The sequence below is a fragment of the Trematomus bernacchii genome, unplaced genomic scaffold (genome assembly GCF_902827165.1).
Source record: "Trematomus bernacchii unplaced genomic scaffold, fTreBer1.1, whole genome shotgun sequence".
Classification (NCBI taxonomy): Eukaryota; Metazoa; Chordata; class Actinopteri; order Perciformes; family Nototheniidae; genus Trematomus; species Trematomus bernacchii.
Genome location: NW_022987720.1, coordinates 5,053,323 through 5,072,253, shown reverse-complemented (window position 1 = coordinate 5,072,253; position 18,931 = coordinate 5,053,323). Strand labels below are relative to the sequence as shown.

Below are 18,931 nucleotides of genomic sequence, written 5' to 3'. Positions count from 1 at the left end.
ATACCACATTTTTCCTTTCACTAGGTTGGTCATCTGGAGCAGCGCTGGTCCCAGCTTGAAACCCTGATTCAGCAGAAGATCCAGGACTCTGCTCAGACACTTGAGGATCTGTCGCGGGTTGAAACCCAGCTGAGGGATGCCCGGGAGTGGGTGGAGGAGCAGCGGCCTGCTTTTACCTCTGTGCTGAAAACCAGCCCACCCCCCGACCAGGCCCAGAGTTTCCTGTTTGACCACCTGAGTGTGTGCGTGGAGCTGGAGGCCCGTCAGCAGCTGCTGGGCCAGGCAGTGAGCGAGGCCCAGGCTGTGGCTTCCAGGCTGGGGCTGAGTGAGAAGAGGTTCCTGCAGGAGCTCGTTGAACAAGCCCAGACTGAGGTGGAGGCTCTGGGGGCTCGGGTGGCCCAGAGGAGGAAGTACCTCAGCAAGGTAAACAGCTGGATTTTGGTATTATATATTGGATGCAAGTGGAATTTGTATTATCTCCTAAAGGATCTAATCTGTTGAAGACATATTTAACCAACATGTTAAAATGAGGGTATACAGTCAGCACAAAATGGTAAATTCCGTTTCTCCTGAATTGATTTTTAAGAAGGTGAAAAATAAAAAAGAGGGGAAATAAAAAGGGGTCAAATAGAGGATGTGAGTAAAGAGAAGGTAAACGTAGAATGAGGATCATAGTAGGTTTAAAAGAAGTTGGAAAATTATTTATAATAAACCGTGATACATCTTTTTTGGAGGAGCTAGGGCTAAAATGTTCTCTTCGTAGGTGCTCCTCTGTAATCATATATTTTTGAAATTCATTCCACATCACTATGTTCAAGTTAATTAATTTGCATATATAATGCATAATTGATTACCTTAGTGAATAGATGTATATGTGTTATGCACAATATTTCTTGATATATGTATATGGTCTCCTCTATAAGGAATGCAAAAGGGGGGAAATGTATAACAATGCAAATTTGATCAGTTAATAATTAAATGTTTGATATTTCCCTTATAGGCCTTCACAGAGAGGACACAGTTTCTTCAAGGCCTGGGCCGAGCCCTGTCTTGGGTGCAGCAGCAGGAGAGGAGGGCTTTGATAGATGACCACATTGCTCTTCTCCCTGAGGACCTAGCTAAACAGGTCGCTGCCTGTCGGGGCGTCCAGAGTGGTTTACGAGCATACCAGAGAGAGCTGGCATCTCTGTGGGTACAAGGGCGAGAGCTCGAGAGAGATGCCAGTGACAAAGAGAGATCGGAAACCCTGTCGACACTTGAGAAGCTGCAGGCAGTGTTTGAAACCGCCCTCCAGAGGACAACCCAGCGTGTCACAGGCTTGGAGAAAGCCTTGACCTCCAGGAAGTACTTCCAGGTCGACCTGGATAAGATTTGCCACTGGTTGAGACGAGCAGATGTCGTCACTTTCCCTGAAATCAATTTAAGCAACATTGAAGAAAACTCGGAGTTGCAAACACAACTGTCGAGCTTTCAGAATGTCCTCGAACAAGCTTCAGAGTACGAAAACCTTCTTCTAATCGTCCAAAGAATAGGCCAGGAGATCCTCCCTACTCTGAACGGGATCGATCATTGCTACCTAGATGAGAGGCTCAACGCTCTGCCTCAGCAATACAACGCCATCCTAGCTCTAGCCAAAGAGAAAAAAGACAGAGTCCAACAGATAATCCTAGAGAGAAAAGAGTTCAGCACTTTCTTTGATATCACTGGTAATGCACTGGAGGAGCTTCAGGAGCAGTTTGACAATCTGGAGAAGCAGACTATCAGTATTAGACAGGAGGAACTTGTCTTACGTCTCATTAATGAATACAGAAACATTAATGAGAGTTTGTTCCATATTACCCCTGCTGTGAGAGAGCTTCACGGTAAATGTGAGGGGTTTCTCAGCAGGGGTCAGCAATACAGAGCTGAAGAGACATTGCACCTGGTCAGTGTCCACAACAAACTAAAACGGATGATTGAAGAGAAACTTAAACACTTTGATGATTGCTTGAAACCACTCGTTGAACACAACAGAGTATCAAACAAGTTGGAATCAGAGTTTGAATCTGTGAAAGAGAAGCTGGAAAGCCTTAAGTCAGACGAAGAACTAGGTGCCATGGATAAAATCACAAGCCTTTATTCGCTGCTTGAATGTCTGGATCGTGTGAGATATCAGGCCGAAGAATGTAACCAACAAACTAAAGACCTCGCAGGTCTGACGTTTGATCCCGTTGCCTTTCAGGAAACTACACTGCAGCTTGAATCATTGCAGTCCTTACGGCGTGGAGTAAAGAGTTTTGTGGGTGAAAGTGAAACGAAGGTCAGAAAGAATGAAGATTTTAAAAAGGAGACAGAGAAAATGTTGGATTGGCTGAGGACTATCAAGGACATATTGGAAGAGCCTTTGACTCTATCAGAAGTTAGAATTGAGAAAGTACATGAGGAAGTGTGGAAAATGAAGATCGTAGAAGAGCAAGTGAAAAGTAAATGTAGGATAATAGATGCCTTAGGTAGCAGAGAGAAGCAACGTTATAGTAACAGAAAGAACCCTGTTCCCGCCCACATAGAAGAGAAACTACAGGAGCTGGAACATCTGGGAGCTGAAGTTCATCAAGGAATTAATAAAAAACAGGTTTGTGTGTTTAAATGACTCAATCATAGGGACATTTTATATCCCTTTATTGTTCCTATTTATACAAATCCAACCACTTAATGCCCCAGCCAAGGTCATATCCTGAACTCCTCATTCAAGACTGGAACCTGCTAAATATTATTTTTCATCTCCTGTTCGCCCATACTATCAATATTAATAAGCCCAGGGAAGCTAAAATATTTAAAATATTCAAGAAAGTTTTAATAAGTACTTAAGTTATTATTAATGCATTACTCTTGTGCCGTCAAATTCCTGGCAACTTGAATATCTAAATTGGACATCCAATATGAGACAATAACTTTTATTGGACAATTAAACATGTACACATTTGCAGGTTTTGACTCATCTTCAGACAATGTATGTACACACAGGTCCATGCTTGTTGTAGCGAGTAAGGCTTGTATTTCTAACTTCACTTGTGTGTAGAAACTCATGTAGAAAGAAGTAAAAACTGAATGTAATGACATATCCTTCTTCTTATTGTAGCTGGCTGTGGATCAAGCTCTCTCCCTCGTCCAGAGGCACGCCTTATCTCTGCAGTCCATGCAGAAATGCCTGGACTCTGCTGCAGCTTTGCTCCAGAAGGCCAGCGTGGGGGTGGATCTTGAGAACCAGACAGACTGTGTTCGGGACCTGGAAGACCTTTCAGCCCAGGAAAATAAGTTCACAGCTGGTCTAGAGGAACTGGGGACTTTGGATCCTCTGCTGGAGGATATTATCGAAGCAGAGGCCATGGGTGAACTTCGAGAAAAAGTTGAGAGAATGCAGCTGAGAAACACAGAATTCAAACAACACCTGGATGCTTACAGAGAGGTTCTGCAGAGGTGTGTATTACTGTTAAAGCCAAGTAATATATGCATAAACATCTGGCATGTGCAGTCCATGTGATGCATATTTGAATAATAAATCACCCTAAATCTCGGTTTGTAATTTTCGATAATTTTTTCAGTTGTGAAGCTCTATGGGCCTCCTTCCAACATGAGAAGGAAACACTAGTTGAACAGATGAATGACGCAGAGAGCAAGCTGGCCGTGTTCACAACAGCCAAAGCTGTCAGTATCCAGCAGGCGGAGGAAAAGTGCCAGAGATACAAGGTGGGACACTTTCTTACAAAACTTAGGAAATATAGAAAAGATCATCTGATGTTTATGTGCAACATGTCCAACATGACTGTTATATTATATTCCAACATTTGCTCTTGTCACGGCAGCAGATGCACATTAATATTTATAACAGTCAAATGTTTGTGCATTGTTCCTTGTTTCCTTGTACATCTGCATGTTTTGTGTCTTTTTTGTACCTCTGTTATGAATGTTTCAGTAGAGGGCAATAATGGAATGACCATTGTTCATATTTTGTCATCTTTGGTCTGTAGTCCCTCGCGGCTCACATCGACCTGCTAGAGCTGCCTCTGAATGCTATGAGAGAGAACGCATCAGAGTTGGAACAGATCATCTCCGAGTCCTGCAAAGCTGTCATCAGCCACTCTGTATCGTCACTGTGGCAACGGTGGACCCGGCTCCGCAGTGTGGCCCGAGCTCAGGAGAGGGCACTGGAGGACACTGCGAGGGAGTGGAGGAACTTCACTGACAAGGTAAGAGGAGATAAGGCACACTTTGGGGTTGTTTCCAATAGTTAAAGCCTCATACAAAACCTTGACATTCAAAATTCTGTGCAGATTCTTAAGAAATTAGTTTGACACTTGCAACTTGTGCTTGTGGACAAGTTGTTAAGACATGATTAAGTTATTTTTTTGGCAGTCAAAGCTTGATTCAAATACTAGCGGGCCCTCAGTCCACAGTAGCTATTTATAGCCACATAACTTGCTGTACAGTGAACAAACACTTAACGTGTTCTTGCTCCTGCAGATTTAGGTCAAACACAGAAACTGAATATCAGTTGGTGTGCCGTGATGTAACTCCAGGCTTCAGGCCAGTTGTTTCCTTCTGCCAAAACACGGTGTCATTAACCGTTTTCCCGCCTTTCAACCTATTTCAAGTGTGAACGCTGTCAGGTCCCAAGAATTCACACAAAGCAGTGCTCCAAAAAAGGAAATCAGGTCAAACTGAGAGTAACGGCAGTCACTTCCTTATACAGTATGTGGCATATTTCCTGTTGTCCGTTGGTTTTCTATGGGCCCTTTGTTCAACTGGACATGATGTCATTCTCTGCATTTGAATCACCAGACTCTTTTATACGCCTTTCACTGTCACAGGGAATACTTTGTACTGTGGGAAAATGTACCACAAAGATTATTTGTTAAAGAAGTAATCTCACAGGTGGGTAGGTCTGAAGATCTCATCCAGTATATCCAGTATTCATTATCTAAATATATAGATTCTTTCATCATCTTTGCGCCCTAAGATGTATGCGTCTAAACGTTTCTTGACCTTTTACACTAGAATTCATGAAACATAATGTATTCTTATAAACTGGCTCATTGATCCACAGAGACTACAAAGCTAGGTTCAAGTTCGCTGTGTCTCATCAAACACATTTTCTGTAAATGTAAAACAAGTAATGAATGGGTTTACATCCTCATAAAGCATTTGACAAGCTGATTTATTTGTTATTTTTTCAATTAAACATTGCCTACATCCATGGTCACTCGCTTGTCAATACTGAATGTTCTGCTGCATCCACTTAATCGGAATCTTTGCACATAAACTTCCCTCAGATGGAGAAGGTGCGCTCTGTGTCCCAAGACCTCCACAGCCGAGTCCCAGACGGCACAGTTGAGAAAGCTGCCACCAGGGCGGCGCTGCAGAGCCTGCTGGAGTACCACGACTCCTTCAGCCTGGAGGTGGAGAGGGAGCAGTCCATCCTGGCCCTGCTGGGGCAACACACCCGCAGCCTCAGAGGAGAGGAGGAGGCCACGGAGAAAAAGACAGAGAACGGACACGAAGAGACACCCTGCCTGCAAGAGATCAGAAGCATGCAGGAGCAATATGACAGGTGAGAGACCCAGTGAAAAACTGGATTAACCACCTGTTGTGAATTCAAAATGTTCCTTTTTTTAATAGCAATGTTATCAGAAAATGCTCAAAACATGCATGATAGACTCCTGGAAAAATACCTGGAAAGCAGTTTTTGATGCAAGTTACATATCATTTTGTAAAAGCAGTCCTTAAACCTTTTTCCCCCCGCTGTGTCTTGTCCAGTCTCGTGTGTCGGGTACGAGGCAGCAGGGCTCAGGTACACCAGGAGTTGAGGGAGAGGGAGGAGGTTGAGAAGGAGCTGGGTTTGGTCAAAGGCTGGATCCAAGATACTCGGGGCTTACTGCTGAGTCCCACTGCAGACCTGGACTCACTGCTGCAGGAGCTAGAGGTAGGCTGCTGTTTGTACACCAACTCCTTACACAAATGGACATCTTGTTAGACCTTTAATATTGTTAGACCTTTATGGAACAGAGGGCATGAGTGGTATATCTTAGTTTTTTGTGTGATAATTGTTTGATTTTAGGTCTATTTGTTTTACACTAATGTAGGTATTTTAAAGTTTGGAGGCATAAAAAATGGCTTGAAATTATTTTCCATAAAATCCTTAAAATGAAGATTGCCTTAAGACTCTCTGAAATACTTATACATTGATTGGTCTATGTATTAAATATATATTGGGTTATGAATTGATAATAACTATAAAGTTGTCATTATTATTTTTGGTTTGTTTTCATCTTATATTAAAATAATTCTTAGACTTTTTGTTAGATATGTTAAACAATGATAATGCTTGTCTTTTGAAGCTGTTTAATAAAGATAAAGAATATATATACTCTAACAAAAGACACTGTGATAAGCAGTCTGTCATGTGATGTTGTTTGCGTTGCAGACCGCACATGGTGAGGTCATCAGCAGGCGACAGAGTGTGGAGCGCATGACAGAGCTGCAGCAGTCCAAATACCAGGACCTGCAGGCCGGGCTGCCCTCTGAGCTCAGCATGCAGCTGGCCGAGGTGGCGCTGGCTCTGGGCTCCGCTGAAGACCAGGTGACCTCTCTCGGCTGGAGTTGAACATTTTATTAAATGTTGCCATTTCATTAACTGATTAGCGCTGTCCGATTGGTTAATAGGTTTATGTGTGACTGTACTACTCTTCTGTTCTTCTGCAGATTTATTCTTGACCACTTACCATTATTAAAAGGCGTTTATTTATTTGTGACAGTTAAGTGAAATGTTTGTTTCTCTGCCATCTTTAGGTCCAGGCGAGAGAAAGGGAAGTGCAGCAGACCAGAGATGTGAAAGAAGACTTCAGCTTCAGACTCCAGGACATCGAGGCGAAGCTGAAGTCCATCGCTCTGAAGTTGGAAGACAAGGCTGCCGACCTGGAGGAGGCCAAAGAAGAGACCAAAGTAATCAACCTGACAGATTGACTAATTAACAAGCAATTAACCCCTGTTAAATTGGCTATTCATTTTGCAGCTGTTGGGGTTAATGAGTGTATTAGAGTTGGTATGGCATGAACTGAATTCTGCCTTCAAGAGTGACCCACTTCTGAGAGAAGTGTCCCCAATGGGAGTCTAAGCCCCTTCCCTCCTGTTCTCTTTCTTGTTGCCCCAACTTTATTCCTTCTCTTCCTCCTCTTCCCATCCGTAGATCCACAAGCCATGTGTAGTGAAAGGATTAGTTTGTCTTTTCTTTTTTGAACTATTCTGCTTACCAGCACCTACAGTATGAGGCTAGCTATTTAATCACTACTTTATTTTAAGCTTGTCAACCCTAAAACGTGTTTTTTGAACACATTTTACAAACAAGATATTATGTGTTTAATTAGGGAGCCTTGGAGATGCTGGTAGGCCGATTTGTTACCTATGGACAGAGCCATTCTACTCCTAATGCTAAACACACCTGCTGCTGACTGTTGATTTGTATTTATCATACAAATATAAGAATGGTATCAATTGTCTTATCTTACATATGCCTATAATGTGATTTCTTTGCTCACCTTATTACCATGTCTTTTCCTAAACAGGCTCTTTGTGAAGAGTGTGAATTCTGCGGGCGCTCTCTGGCAGAGCTAGGAGCAGCGGTGCAGGAGTTTGGGGAGCAGAACCCTCTGCTGTGTAAGCAGCTGGGCGATGCTGTGGCCAAACTTTCAGAGGTGCAGCGCAACACAGCGCAGCAGGTCCAGGACAGAGCCAACAGACTGAAGAAGGTGAAGTGTCCATTAAGTTCAGCATGTCATGTAGACCTCCCTATAGAGAAACAGAGAAAATGTCAAAGAATTGTCTGGTGTTTCTTAGATATCGAGAAAAAACTGGACAAACAGGAAGAAAATCAAGGCATTCCAAAATATAAGAACAAGTGACAGAGGGGACTGACATTTTAAAAAGTCTTAATTGTTGTGGCTATTTAATAAAACAAACAAAACATGGTCTTCAAGGCTGATATCAAAACCTTCAGTGGTTGAAATGTGTTTTTCTAAGGATTAATCCACTACAAGTTGTCCTATTATTATCAGAATGTTTTGGCCATTATCAGGTCATTCTCTTTGATAATAACATTTTTGTTCTGCTTGATTCATTTAGCTATCTTGTATTTCTCTTGTGAGCAGGCACAGAGACAGGTGGAGGAATATCACGGTATGAAGGCGTTCATTTTGGGCTGGACAAAAAAGGCAGAAGATCTGGTCACCGGCTGTATCATCTGGGGCTCTGCGTCTCAGCTGCAGGAGCAAATTCGAGCTCACCAGGTGAGTCACGCAGCAGGGAGGGGGTATGAATACTGCTGCAACAGAAATTGGATTCTAATGTTTGTAATATTTACTTTTCCACAAAAATAAATATTATTATTGCCTGTATTAACATACTAAATCTGAAGAGACCAGACAGATTAACAGCTAATTAATTTCTCCCACTGGATTTTCACCGACATGTCATGTACTGTACAGTGTGTTGGCCGGCCTTAATTAGTATAATTGCTCAGCACAAAAGGCTCCTCTCTTTGACTTGTAATTTATTTTCCTATGGTGACAGGCGTTGCTGCGGGAATGTCGGGGTCTCCATGGTGACTTGGAGGCAATGGGGGAGAGGGAGAGGCAGCTGGGGGAGGTGTTGCAGACGGAGGGGTGGATCCAGCAGGTGAAACAGCTCAGCAGGCGCACAGAGGAGCTGCAGCAACATGCCAAGACCCGCCTCCAGAGTCTGCAGGATGCTGCAAAGGTAAACGAAAAACACACTTTCAGGAAAACATCACAGGAATCAGATATCAATAATACTTTATCCCTTAACTGTTTAAATAAATCCATTAACAAGTGTAGCTAATTAAATGTCTTAAATCCAAACAGAATTTACAGAAATTGAAAGAAATGCGTACCTCATACCTGTTGTGACAGATCTTATAGATAATAGTGTATATTAAACTAACAAAACATATTTAATACACATTTTTTATGAAAAATACATTGGATTTCTTTATCATTGCCCAAATTCCACAGGCATCACAACCAAACATTTTGGTGCTCATCCCTTTGGAGTGGGTCAAATAAACCAGATCTTCAATCCAACAGCGCACCCCTATGGTCATGAGAAATACTACACTACCATTATGGAATGCAACGTTTTATCTGTTAGGTAACCCATCAGCTGATCTGATCCAAACATCTGTAACCCAGACGACAGTGTGGTCTTATGATTGCTAATAACAATTATTTTACAATTCCTCCTGCAAGTTTGGATTTATTTTGGGTCTTATTTTTTTTAGGGATGAAGAGTTTTTTTTAAAAGAGATATTTATTTCAGAGTGGTATAATTTAAATGTATTTCTTCTGGATATAGAGCTACAATGATTAGTAGATTAAAATAAAAATATTGCCAATTATTTCAATTCAGTCATTTCTTATTCAAAAATTGACATTAACATCAGCAATAATATATATATTTTTTAAATCCAGGTTTATATTCTACATAAGCTACATTAAATGTGTACAATACATAGTATGAGCTGCTCCTTTACCCGTATGTGCAGTACTCTAGATTGTGTCTCTCCTCAGGACATGTTGCGTTTGGAGGTGGAGGTGAAGATCCTCCATGCTGCTGTGGACCAGATCCAGATCACACTCGCCTCCCCAGACCTCAACAGGCTCAGCCTCAGAGAGCAGCTCACACAGAGACAGGTAAACACACACACATTTAAAATGTTTAATTATTATGAAAACATAAAGAGAATACTGCAAATGCTTGCCAACAGTTGCAATAGGACATCTTCAAACAATCTACAGTTCCTCCTTACTCTCTAACAACCCTTCATTTCTTCATAAAAGCGTCTGTTGGTGGAAATGGAGGGCTTCAAGCAGCAGGTGGCGGCAGTGCAGCAGTGTCAGAGCGCCCTCCGTCTGCCAGAGGAGGCGGTGGCCTGCCTGCCCGTCTGCCGCACAGCTCAGACTCTGCAGCAGGAGGCCAGCCAACTGCAGCACACCACCATCCAGCAGTGCAACATCCTGCAGGTAGAGGGCAGGCCTCATACTGCAAATGATAGAGAAGTGTTTGTATAACATTTTGCTTTTTTAGTTTTTTCCCCCTTCAGACCACCAAGGTATCTGTCAATATACAGACTGTAGAACTCAAATGTGGCAAAGCAAGTGTGTAGTTGGTCATTTGTTGCCCTGTTAGAAGAGTTTTGTATTTCTATCTCTATATTCACTGCTCTGAAATATGCTGCAGTGTCCCAACAGGCCGTCTCAGGAATGTGTCTGTTTTTCTTTAGCCCCCATCACACCAGTATTATCCTCCAATCACTTGGTTCTGGGCTGGTTGTAGTTTTAAGCTCATTGTAGTGAAGATTAGCGTTTACAAGAAGAGGCAAGTGTCCATTTGTGACTATCTGGAGGACAAACACCCACATTTGAACCAAATACACCAAGATTTAAAACAGTTAATCGGTTTGTCTATTCTGATTTAGGATCATAATTGAAATAAACTTCTTATTAGGGCTGCAACTAACGATCATTTTCATTATCAATGAATCTGCAGATTACTTTCTAAATCAATCAATTTACTATTCGTTCTAGGATATTGTCAGAAAACATGAACAGAAGAGGTGTTTAAAATAGCCCATTGTTTTTAAAGCAATATATGTCAGATTACTTCTTATTAGGACTTTGTAGATTGTCTTTTTTTGTCATTCTAATAAATGCCACTCTGGTACATACATGTCAACATACTCAGTGACAGAGACTGTGCTTATAGGAGTTGATATCATTGAGGCTTTGTGACATAGAGAATGAGAGACATTTTGCCTTTTAAGATGATATCTGTAGGTGACACCTTTGACCTTCCTGAAGGAGGGTTGCAGAAATATTATCATTTCTCTTCAGAGATCAATAATATCTACCTCATGTTATGATTGTTTTACACAAAGGGCATCTTCAAGCTGACCATATTATGTTTGTTTGTCAAAGGAGGCTGTGGTGCAGTACGAGCAGTACGAACAGGAAGTGAAAAACCTCCAGAGATTAATAGAAGAGGCTCACCGCATCATTCAGGACCGGCCCGTATCCACCAGCAACATTCAGGAACTTCAGGCTCAAATACACCACCATGAGGTCAGAAAGCACACACTTACTCCAGCATTACACCCACATGTGAATATATCATTCCCAAACTATGGACATTCGTTTACTGCTATCACAGGTTTTTTGTGACCTTTTAAAAAAGATGTTGCAACCTGGCTGCAGGGATTGGACTTTCAGCAATAAATGGTATTAATGAATTAAACAGTAAATCGGTTTGTTGGGCCATAAAGTCGGGTTTCACATTAAGCACTGCAGGTCCTTCAAAATGGAGAGAGCCTTTTCTTTATGGAATCAGCTTTGGTGCTTTGTTGTGTTGAAACAGGAAAGGACCTTCCCTAATCTGTTGCAACAGAGTTGGAAGCATGCTATTGTCTAAATAAAAGGTCATTGTTTGTTGAAGATTTCCTTTGATTGAAGCCAAGGAGCCTAGACTGAACCAAGATAAACAGCCTCAGAGGGTGCACTTTAACATTTGTTTGTTTCACAGAAATATTCTTTATTTAAGTAATGCACAGCTTGTTGTGAAAAATAACTGTGAGAAAACAGCAAAGCAACATGACTTAAAGAGCTCTTGATGACACTGCTTCTTGTTTTAGAGGTCCTACAACATTCTTGCCTCAAAGGGCCCTTCATTTGACATTTAAATCAGAGAATATGCTGATGTCTAAAAATGGCTTTTTAATGAGGCCGACGTCAACATCAAGGAAGTTGAGTCACTGTATAATTCCTGTTCTAACCGTGTTAAACATCTTAAAAAAAAAAAAAGGTTGAGGCAGCAGTAAATATACAAGGTGTCAGAGAGAATTTGAGGGCAACCCTTTTGACTGAGTGAGTCAGACTGAACGACTGTAATTTAGTCATTAAGCTAGTATTAAATTATAAGGCATAATTTTCATCCGTTTAGCATCACTTTTTATGCTATTTATATGTATTTATCTGTCAATGCCCTATATGAGTTTTCCCCTAATGTCTTGAATTGAAATGCATACGACGGACAATGAATTCATTTACCTAGAAAACAACCAGAAATGAAAAAAACCTGCTTATGAAAAAAACCTGTTTATGAAACCCCCTTTTTAACTTGGTTTAATAGCAGTGCTGAGAGAATATTGTGTTGTGCCTCAACAAGCCCAGCTAAAGCGCATTCCCCTTTTATCTGATGGTGCATGTAAATATAATCTGCATAGATTCCTGTTTGATGCAGTGTAGCTGTTTTTTACCTGTGTTAGGTAAGGCCTGTACTTTTGGTTGCAGTTGTACTTTGCTGAGTAAGTGTATTTGCTCCCCAATGCGGAGAGAGAGAGATATTGAGAAGGAGGGGGGTTGCAGACTGAGAGAGGAAGAGATCTGCAGAGAAACAGATCAAATCTCTCCGGGGACATTTTTATTTCCCCTGCATTGTTCTGAAAGATCTTTATCTACTTACAGAACTTGACAGGGTATTCATGAAACTCGTATATTTAGTTGTTACTGCAATATCTCCATTGCTGCAGAGGCACTTGGCATGATAGTGTGTTTATGTCTGAGATTGATCTCTAAGCTGAGCAGATAGCTGCAACTCCACTGGCCCAGATAGTCACATGACCTGATTATCAGTGCATTGGCCATCTGCGGGACAGGGAGGAGGAGGGGGAGGAAGAGGAGGGGGGTGGGAGGAGGAGCTGGACCCGGCCTGCCGGCTCATTCCATAGCTGTAATTTGACACCATCTTTGTCATTCTTCCTGACTTAAACACTCCCTCTCTCCTTACTACTCGCTTTTGTTGAAAGCAATCTGCCCCGGGGATTGGTGGAGGGGGGAAGCGGCATGCAGTGACATCACTTCCTGTTGTTCCTCTCGGTTTGTGTATGTGTACGAGAAGGAGGGTCTGAGGGATTTTGAACTATTTCTGCTAGGGTCTGTTTCTCTCTACCAAACATCCTGTCTGTTGGCTTCGCTGCTGCTCTGAGTCACCCGCCTCTGTGGTGCTGTGATTGGCTCAAAGATACAGAGGAGAGAGAGAGAAACTGGAAAACTAGAGAGGGAGAGAGAGAGGCAGTGCTATTCTCTTGCTAGGCTTACACAAGCCAAAGCGAGAGACCGGGGAGAGAGGAGAGAATGCATCCACTCCACTTACTTCTCTCACACCGGCACTACATTCAGTGCTGAACCAACTTCACCTCCCTCCTTTACCAGGATACTATTTGACCAGGAACTATTGATCTTGCATTGTGGACTGAGCCACACTCTCCTGACCCTGGGGGTGCTGGTTGTTTTCTGTTTGTTGGGGGATGTTTTGACAGGAGCTAGCCCAGAAGATCCGTGGCTACCAGGAGCAGATCGCCTCGCTCCACTCCAAGTGTAAGATGCTGACAGTGAAAGCCAAACACGCCACCATGCTGCTGACGGTGAACGAGGTGGAGGGCCTGTCGGACGGCGTGGACGAGCTGAGTGATGAGGAGCTACCCGGCTCAGTGGCAACCACCAACGGCAACAAGCAGCTTCCAGCACACCCCTCTGTCGTCATGGTGAGTGGTGCAGCCTTTTATGGACTTATACACAGAGATTCACACATGCACAAACTGCATGGCTGTATGCATTGTGTATGTGTATGCATGTGAGGCTTTTATTCCTTCTCTCTTTCTGTACAGACCACTGGTTCTCAACAGGGAACCTCAGGGATCCTTTCGGAGTTTCTAGTGGGGGTTTACAGTTCATTTCACAATAATGTAATTAGATTAAAGTCATCCCTAATAAGAGGGTAGCTGCGGATGACAGTTATGATTACAGGTTTAACTCCAGTACTTAAAGTCACAGCAACAGTGCCCCAAGCTTACATTTGTGCAAGTATACACTTACAAACTAAACTTAAATTGGGCTACAGGGTGTCATGAGCATCTTTATAAAAAAACGTTTCTAAATAGGCCTTTCATCTCTATATTGGTATCCGGTTCCTCTTCTATTTCTTTCTGTGGTTTTATTGCACCGAAATAAAAGCTAACCTTCTTTTCCTCATTACTATTCTGGCTCTGTCTCCTCTTCAGAGTTCCCGTTAGAATATTTTTTTGCCGGTCAACATGTCCGTTAAAGTTGAAATCTTCCGGACAAAATGAGAAAAGTGCCGGTCAAAGGTCTTCCTTGTTATTTATTGAGCTTTTAAACAAATTGATATGATTCGATATTAAACAAACTAATTCTAGTAGATTAACTACATTATTCAAAAGTGTACAGTAATTTATAACACGGGAATAATAAACGGAGCGCTCTCTCTCCCTCTCCTGACAGCCCGTCAGTATCATGCAGCTCGCGGATCCAGTAATGAGTGACCCGACAGTAAAACTAAACATATCTATAACTAGTTTAGGTAGTTTGAGAGGTAATTAAAATAGCTACGTGATATTCTAACCTGAAGTGTGTGTTTTGTTCCGCTCACCGCTGCATGTGATCATGCAGAGCTGAATGTCGACTCGTCAGCAGCAGCTGATCTCTTGCTCCGGTCAGATTAGACTTCACTCGCGTTTATGTCCATATCGATCAGATCTAGCTAGTTCTAGCTAATGATATGAATACCTGCTTATTAAAAGACACCTAAACAATAAGCGTCGCTATGCAACCGGGTGAGGCCACAAAGTATAGCGCAGCATTATGCATTTGTTTACATGCCCACCGGAACCCCGAGGCATTACCAACAGATCAACGCACAATCAACCCGTACAGGACACTCTTTCTCCACATTAAATGTTAGACATTAGAATTGACTATTCTTGTCTGTCACATACTATTCTTGTCTGTCACATAAGCGGTGCAACTGATGCGGTATTGCGCTAAAGGGAAATTATTTTTGACCGGACATTTTGACCGGAGAGATTTAGATTTGCCGGTCTTCAGCATATTTTACCGGTCATAGTCCGGTAATTACCGGCTAACGGAAACTCTGCTCCTCTTGTGTATTACTGCACTGATTTTCTGCTGTGTCACTTCACTTTGCTTCGTATTAGCCTGATTCTGTCAGCCTGCTACTACACTATGTCATCCTCAGCTCCATTGTTTTTTCTTATGTGCGTCCGCCTCACTGCCTCTTCCTCTGTGTCGTGCATTCAGATTCAGATTTCTTAGCTTCCTTGCTCTGTTACTGCTCTTTGTGTTGTGTTGGTCTCAGCAGGCCAGGAAACAGGATATTACTGTGTGTGTGTGTGTGTGTTTGTGTGTGAGCAGAGTATGATAAGTTTGTGTGTATGGCATAAGAGGGTTGCTAGGGCTGCTGTTATCTTTCATTTGTTATTGCTAAGCATTTTAAGTACTGTGTCATTGTCGTCTAAGTTTGGGAGAGTACTTCTCAGGTTCTAACTAATCTCAATATGTAAAACCACTGTGTTTCCCACACATGCTATTGGGCTGATTCTCTTAAGTTGCGTTGCATTGCATCATAAAGCCCGGGAAAAAAGTTTTCCGAGTATCACAAGGTCTCGAGACAGTCGGCCAAGTTGTCTCCAAAAACTGCCAAAACATCCCAGTAGGGCTTGGCTCACATTTCTGCTCTGCTTCTCCACTGAAGCATGCAGGCGCACAGACAACTGGGATACTGCTAGGACAGCTGCTGCTGCTGTATGCATGAATCCAGTCTCGGATAACTATGCAATCGTTTAGCTATGCTTTTGGCCTTGATCTTACTCTTAATTAGTCTTTGCTATTCTATTATAGTGTTGTTTTTAACGTGCTCATACATCAGACTGTATGAGTTGTTCCTTAATGTCTAAATGATCGTTACAAGCCACTGCGTCTTTGATGGAAAGGAAATAACTGTGGTTCTGAAACTGCAACCGTATGCGTGTGTGTGTGTGGTGAGAGCGGTGTCAGTGTGTGTACTTACTGGATGATTTTCAACTTCCTGGTAATGGCCATTCCTTTCCCCTGATGTATCCTGTAAAAGTCTGAGTGGCTCATTCATTGCCGGTGAAATCCAGTGCGTGTCCATTTTCTCTCACAGAGCAATATAAAATGATGTCTCCTTAATGATATGCTATGGCAAAATCATTACAGTGTTTGATGTCAATAGCAGTAATGAGATCTTAATAGTCTTTTCTCAGTGTTATTTGATTACTCACTGTCTTTTTAATCATCAATGTGCTTACTGCCTAACCTGCACTCCCCCATTAATTTTTATTTTCTCTCTTCTTCTCTCTCTTCATTTTACTCTCTCTGTCTCCTCACTCCTTTGATCTGGGCGTTTCCTGTTTGGTCCCCCTCCCGTTTCCTCGTCCTGCTTCTTTTGATGTGTGTGTTTGATGTGGGGTGTGTATGTGGGGTCAGATGACAGCAGGCCGCTGCCACACACTCCTCTCCCCTGTGACGGAGGAGTCAGGGGAGGAGGGCACCAACAGCGAGGTCTCCTCTCCCCCTGCCTGCCGCTCCCCCTCCCCAGGGGCTAACGCTGAAACACCTTTTAACCAGGTACTGCAACCCCCCCCCCCCCCCCCCCCCTGGTTACCTCCAGAGACCTCCAGCACTACCTGACCTGCCCAGCCTCCATACCACCACCGTCCAAATGACATACTACCATCCTCCGATTTTACATTTTCATCTCAAATGATATCATAAGAAACCACCACCTTAGCCTGTCCATCGAAAACAAGTCACCAACCAAATATTAAAGGTAGGGTAGGTAATTTTGGAGAAACCAGCTCGAGATCGCAAGAATTTGAAAATACACAGCCGGAAAAAATCTGCCACTTCCTTACAGAGCCCCTCCTCCAACACACACGTACGCGCACATGACCAATGAGGGCACGAGATAAGTTTGTGCACAGATGGAAGGCTGACAGGCAGGTAGGCCATCCAGTTATTTTATCTCGTGGTCATGTGCGCGTTCGTGTGTGTTGGAGGAGGGGCTCTATAAGGAAGTGGCAGATTTTCTCCGGTTGTGTATTTTCAAATTCTAGGGATCTCGAGCCGGTTTCTCAAACTTACCTACCCTACCTTTAAGTCTGAAAATCTTCTATTTAAAATGACAAAAAATAACTTGCCCCCGGGATGGGATTATTTGACTGTTTTCCAATTCAGATGAACATGTCTGAAGAATGTCGTTGTTCCCAATGACACTAAGTTATTCAAATAAACGCGGCGAGTGAGTTTGCATTGTAATTATGATCATTTGTATTCTGTTACCAGAGCTTAATTTAATATAGGATTTTTAGAATAAATATTGATTATGTGACTTAATGACTAAAAGAAAAGATGGTAATGTTAACTCTGCGCACCATTCCATACCATCGCCATCGTCTGATTCCCACCATCAAAAATGTAACGTGCCCATCATCACCACTATCAACAGAATGGATGTTTGAAACAGATGAAGAGTTGCTTTGCTGCCCCTGCTTTTTCTGTTTATCAGCATTATGTTTGCAGATTTACTTTGCTGCAGATAGTTTGTTTGTCACTTGCTTTTTTGCTGAGATGAGAATGAGAAAGTGTCAATTTATTATTCATTTAATTCAGAAGTAAAACAGAAGTGTTGTTGGAGGGACATCAAAGTTCAGAGTTGTTTTGTTTTTTTCTTCTATAGTATGTTTATCTTGAGATGTGTCATGTAAGCTTAACTGAAATCAATAATGCAGTTGGAAAGTGACTGAAAGGGAGTCCAAAGAAATCTGATAGGACTTCAGCCAGGTGCTGCTGAAGTAAAAACATCTCACAAAAAACAAATCTAACTCACAGGTCATAGATAGTGATATCGTTTTGATTGATTTACAAGAGCTGCCATAACCACTAACCCATGGCATAATGAGTTTAGTTTCAGCTAAAACTCAACCGGTCCTTTTTAAACTGTGAATTAGAACAGGTTGAAGATGTTTAACTATCTTTATTAGTTTATATTTTGAAGTGAATAGTGTGTTAGTAGGAGGCACGAATGTACAGTACTGTATATATTTTGGTCATATTTCATCCAAATTTAAATTCAGTATGTTTGAGAGCATAAGGACATTTCCGACCCAGCACATCCTCTTCAACCATATATTATACAGCGCTCTCGCACACTAGTGAGACCCACACTCACTGTGTTGTTGTGCCACAGGGTCGAGGTGCCTTGAGTCGAGCGCCCCTCCAGGAGCTGTACGACCCGTCAATGGAGACCAGTGCTGCTAACCTGGACGACCTGCAGAGATCCTGGGAAACACTCAAGAACGTGGTACGTCACATCATCAGCTACACTAAATTATATTAATTCACATATAAAAAAATGACAGAGCTGCCATCTCTATTGTGCAAGCGTTCATTTCTTTATTTGTCTTTCCCTCCCCTCTCCCCTACCACAGATCAGTGAGAAGCAGAAGAGTCTGTACGAGGCTCTGGAGCGGCAGCAGCATTATCAGGAGTCCCTCCAGTCCATTTCCACTAAGATGGAGTCCATCGAGGCGGCGCTCAATGAAGGCCTGGACCCTACCAAAACCCCAGAGAGCCAGATGGCTGCACACCAGGTGAGAGAGAGGGGGGACAGAGATGGCTGGAGATGTGGGGTTGTGTGTGATGGAGAAAGAGAAAGGAGTAAAGTACAGATAACATTCAAAGTAGTATTAATTAAATGGCACACAGAAAACCTCTCTAGTGGGAGAGACAAAGCTGATAAAAGAAAAGTCTGATTTGAGAACACAGAGAATGATTGAGGAGTTTGATATTGCACAAGCCCATGCAATGGTTGCACAAACTTCATAGCACTGTTCTCAGTTGCTATGCCAACTTCAGAGCGACGGCCAATACAGCTCCTTTTTGTAACGCTTCTGTCAGACTATTGGGAAAAACCCTCTGTTACTCCTGTC

General features: G+C 42.5%; 1 protein-coding gene across 4 annotated transcripts in view; it reads left to right on the top strand.

Annotated features, from left to right (window-relative positions):
* syne1a (spectrin repeat containing, nuclear envelope 1a) overlaps positions 1 to 18,931 on the top strand; it is a 131,505-nt gene that overhangs the window by 78,545 nt on the left and 34,029 nt on the right. For 3 of the 4 annotated variants that reach the window (XM_034142803.1, XM_034142800.1, XM_034142802.1), the window contains 19 exons: positions 25 to 423; positions 1,001 to 2,611; positions 3,119 to 3,456; positions 3,582 to 3,726; positions 4,008 to 4,226; positions 5,310 to 5,587; positions 5,794 to 5,959; positions 6,461 to 6,616; positions 6,826 to 6,978; positions 7,599 to 7,781; positions 8,181 to 8,318; positions 8,602 to 8,787; positions 9,618 to 9,740; positions 9,888 to 10,070; positions 11,025 to 11,168; positions 13,421 to 13,645; positions 16,428 to 16,568; positions 18,190 to 18,303; positions 18,431 to 18,592. In XM_034142803.1, the coding sequence (XP_033998694.1) occupies positions 25 to 423; positions 1,001 to 2,611; positions 3,119 to 3,456; positions 3,582 to 3,726; positions 4,008 to 4,226; positions 5,310 to 5,587; positions 5,794 to 5,959; positions 6,461 to 6,616; positions 6,826 to 6,978; positions 7,599 to 7,781; positions 8,181 to 8,318; positions 8,602 to 8,787; positions 9,618 to 9,740; positions 9,888 to 10,070; positions 11,025 to 11,168; positions 13,421 to 13,645; positions 16,428 to 16,568; positions 18,190 to 18,303; positions 18,431 to 18,592 (5,064 nt within the window). The remainder of the gene's footprint in view (positions 1 to 24; positions 424 to 1,000; positions 2,612 to 3,118; positions 3,457 to 3,581; positions 3,727 to 4,007; positions 4,227 to 5,309; positions 5,588 to 5,793; positions 5,960 to 6,460; positions 6,617 to 6,825; positions 6,979 to 7,598; positions 7,782 to 8,180; positions 8,319 to 8,601; positions 8,788 to 9,617; positions 9,741 to 9,887; positions 10,071 to 11,024; positions 11,169 to 13,420; positions 13,646 to 16,427; positions 16,569 to 18,189; positions 18,304 to 18,430; positions 18,593 to 18,931) is intronic. The other variant, XM_034142801.1, reaches the window with a different exon arrangement.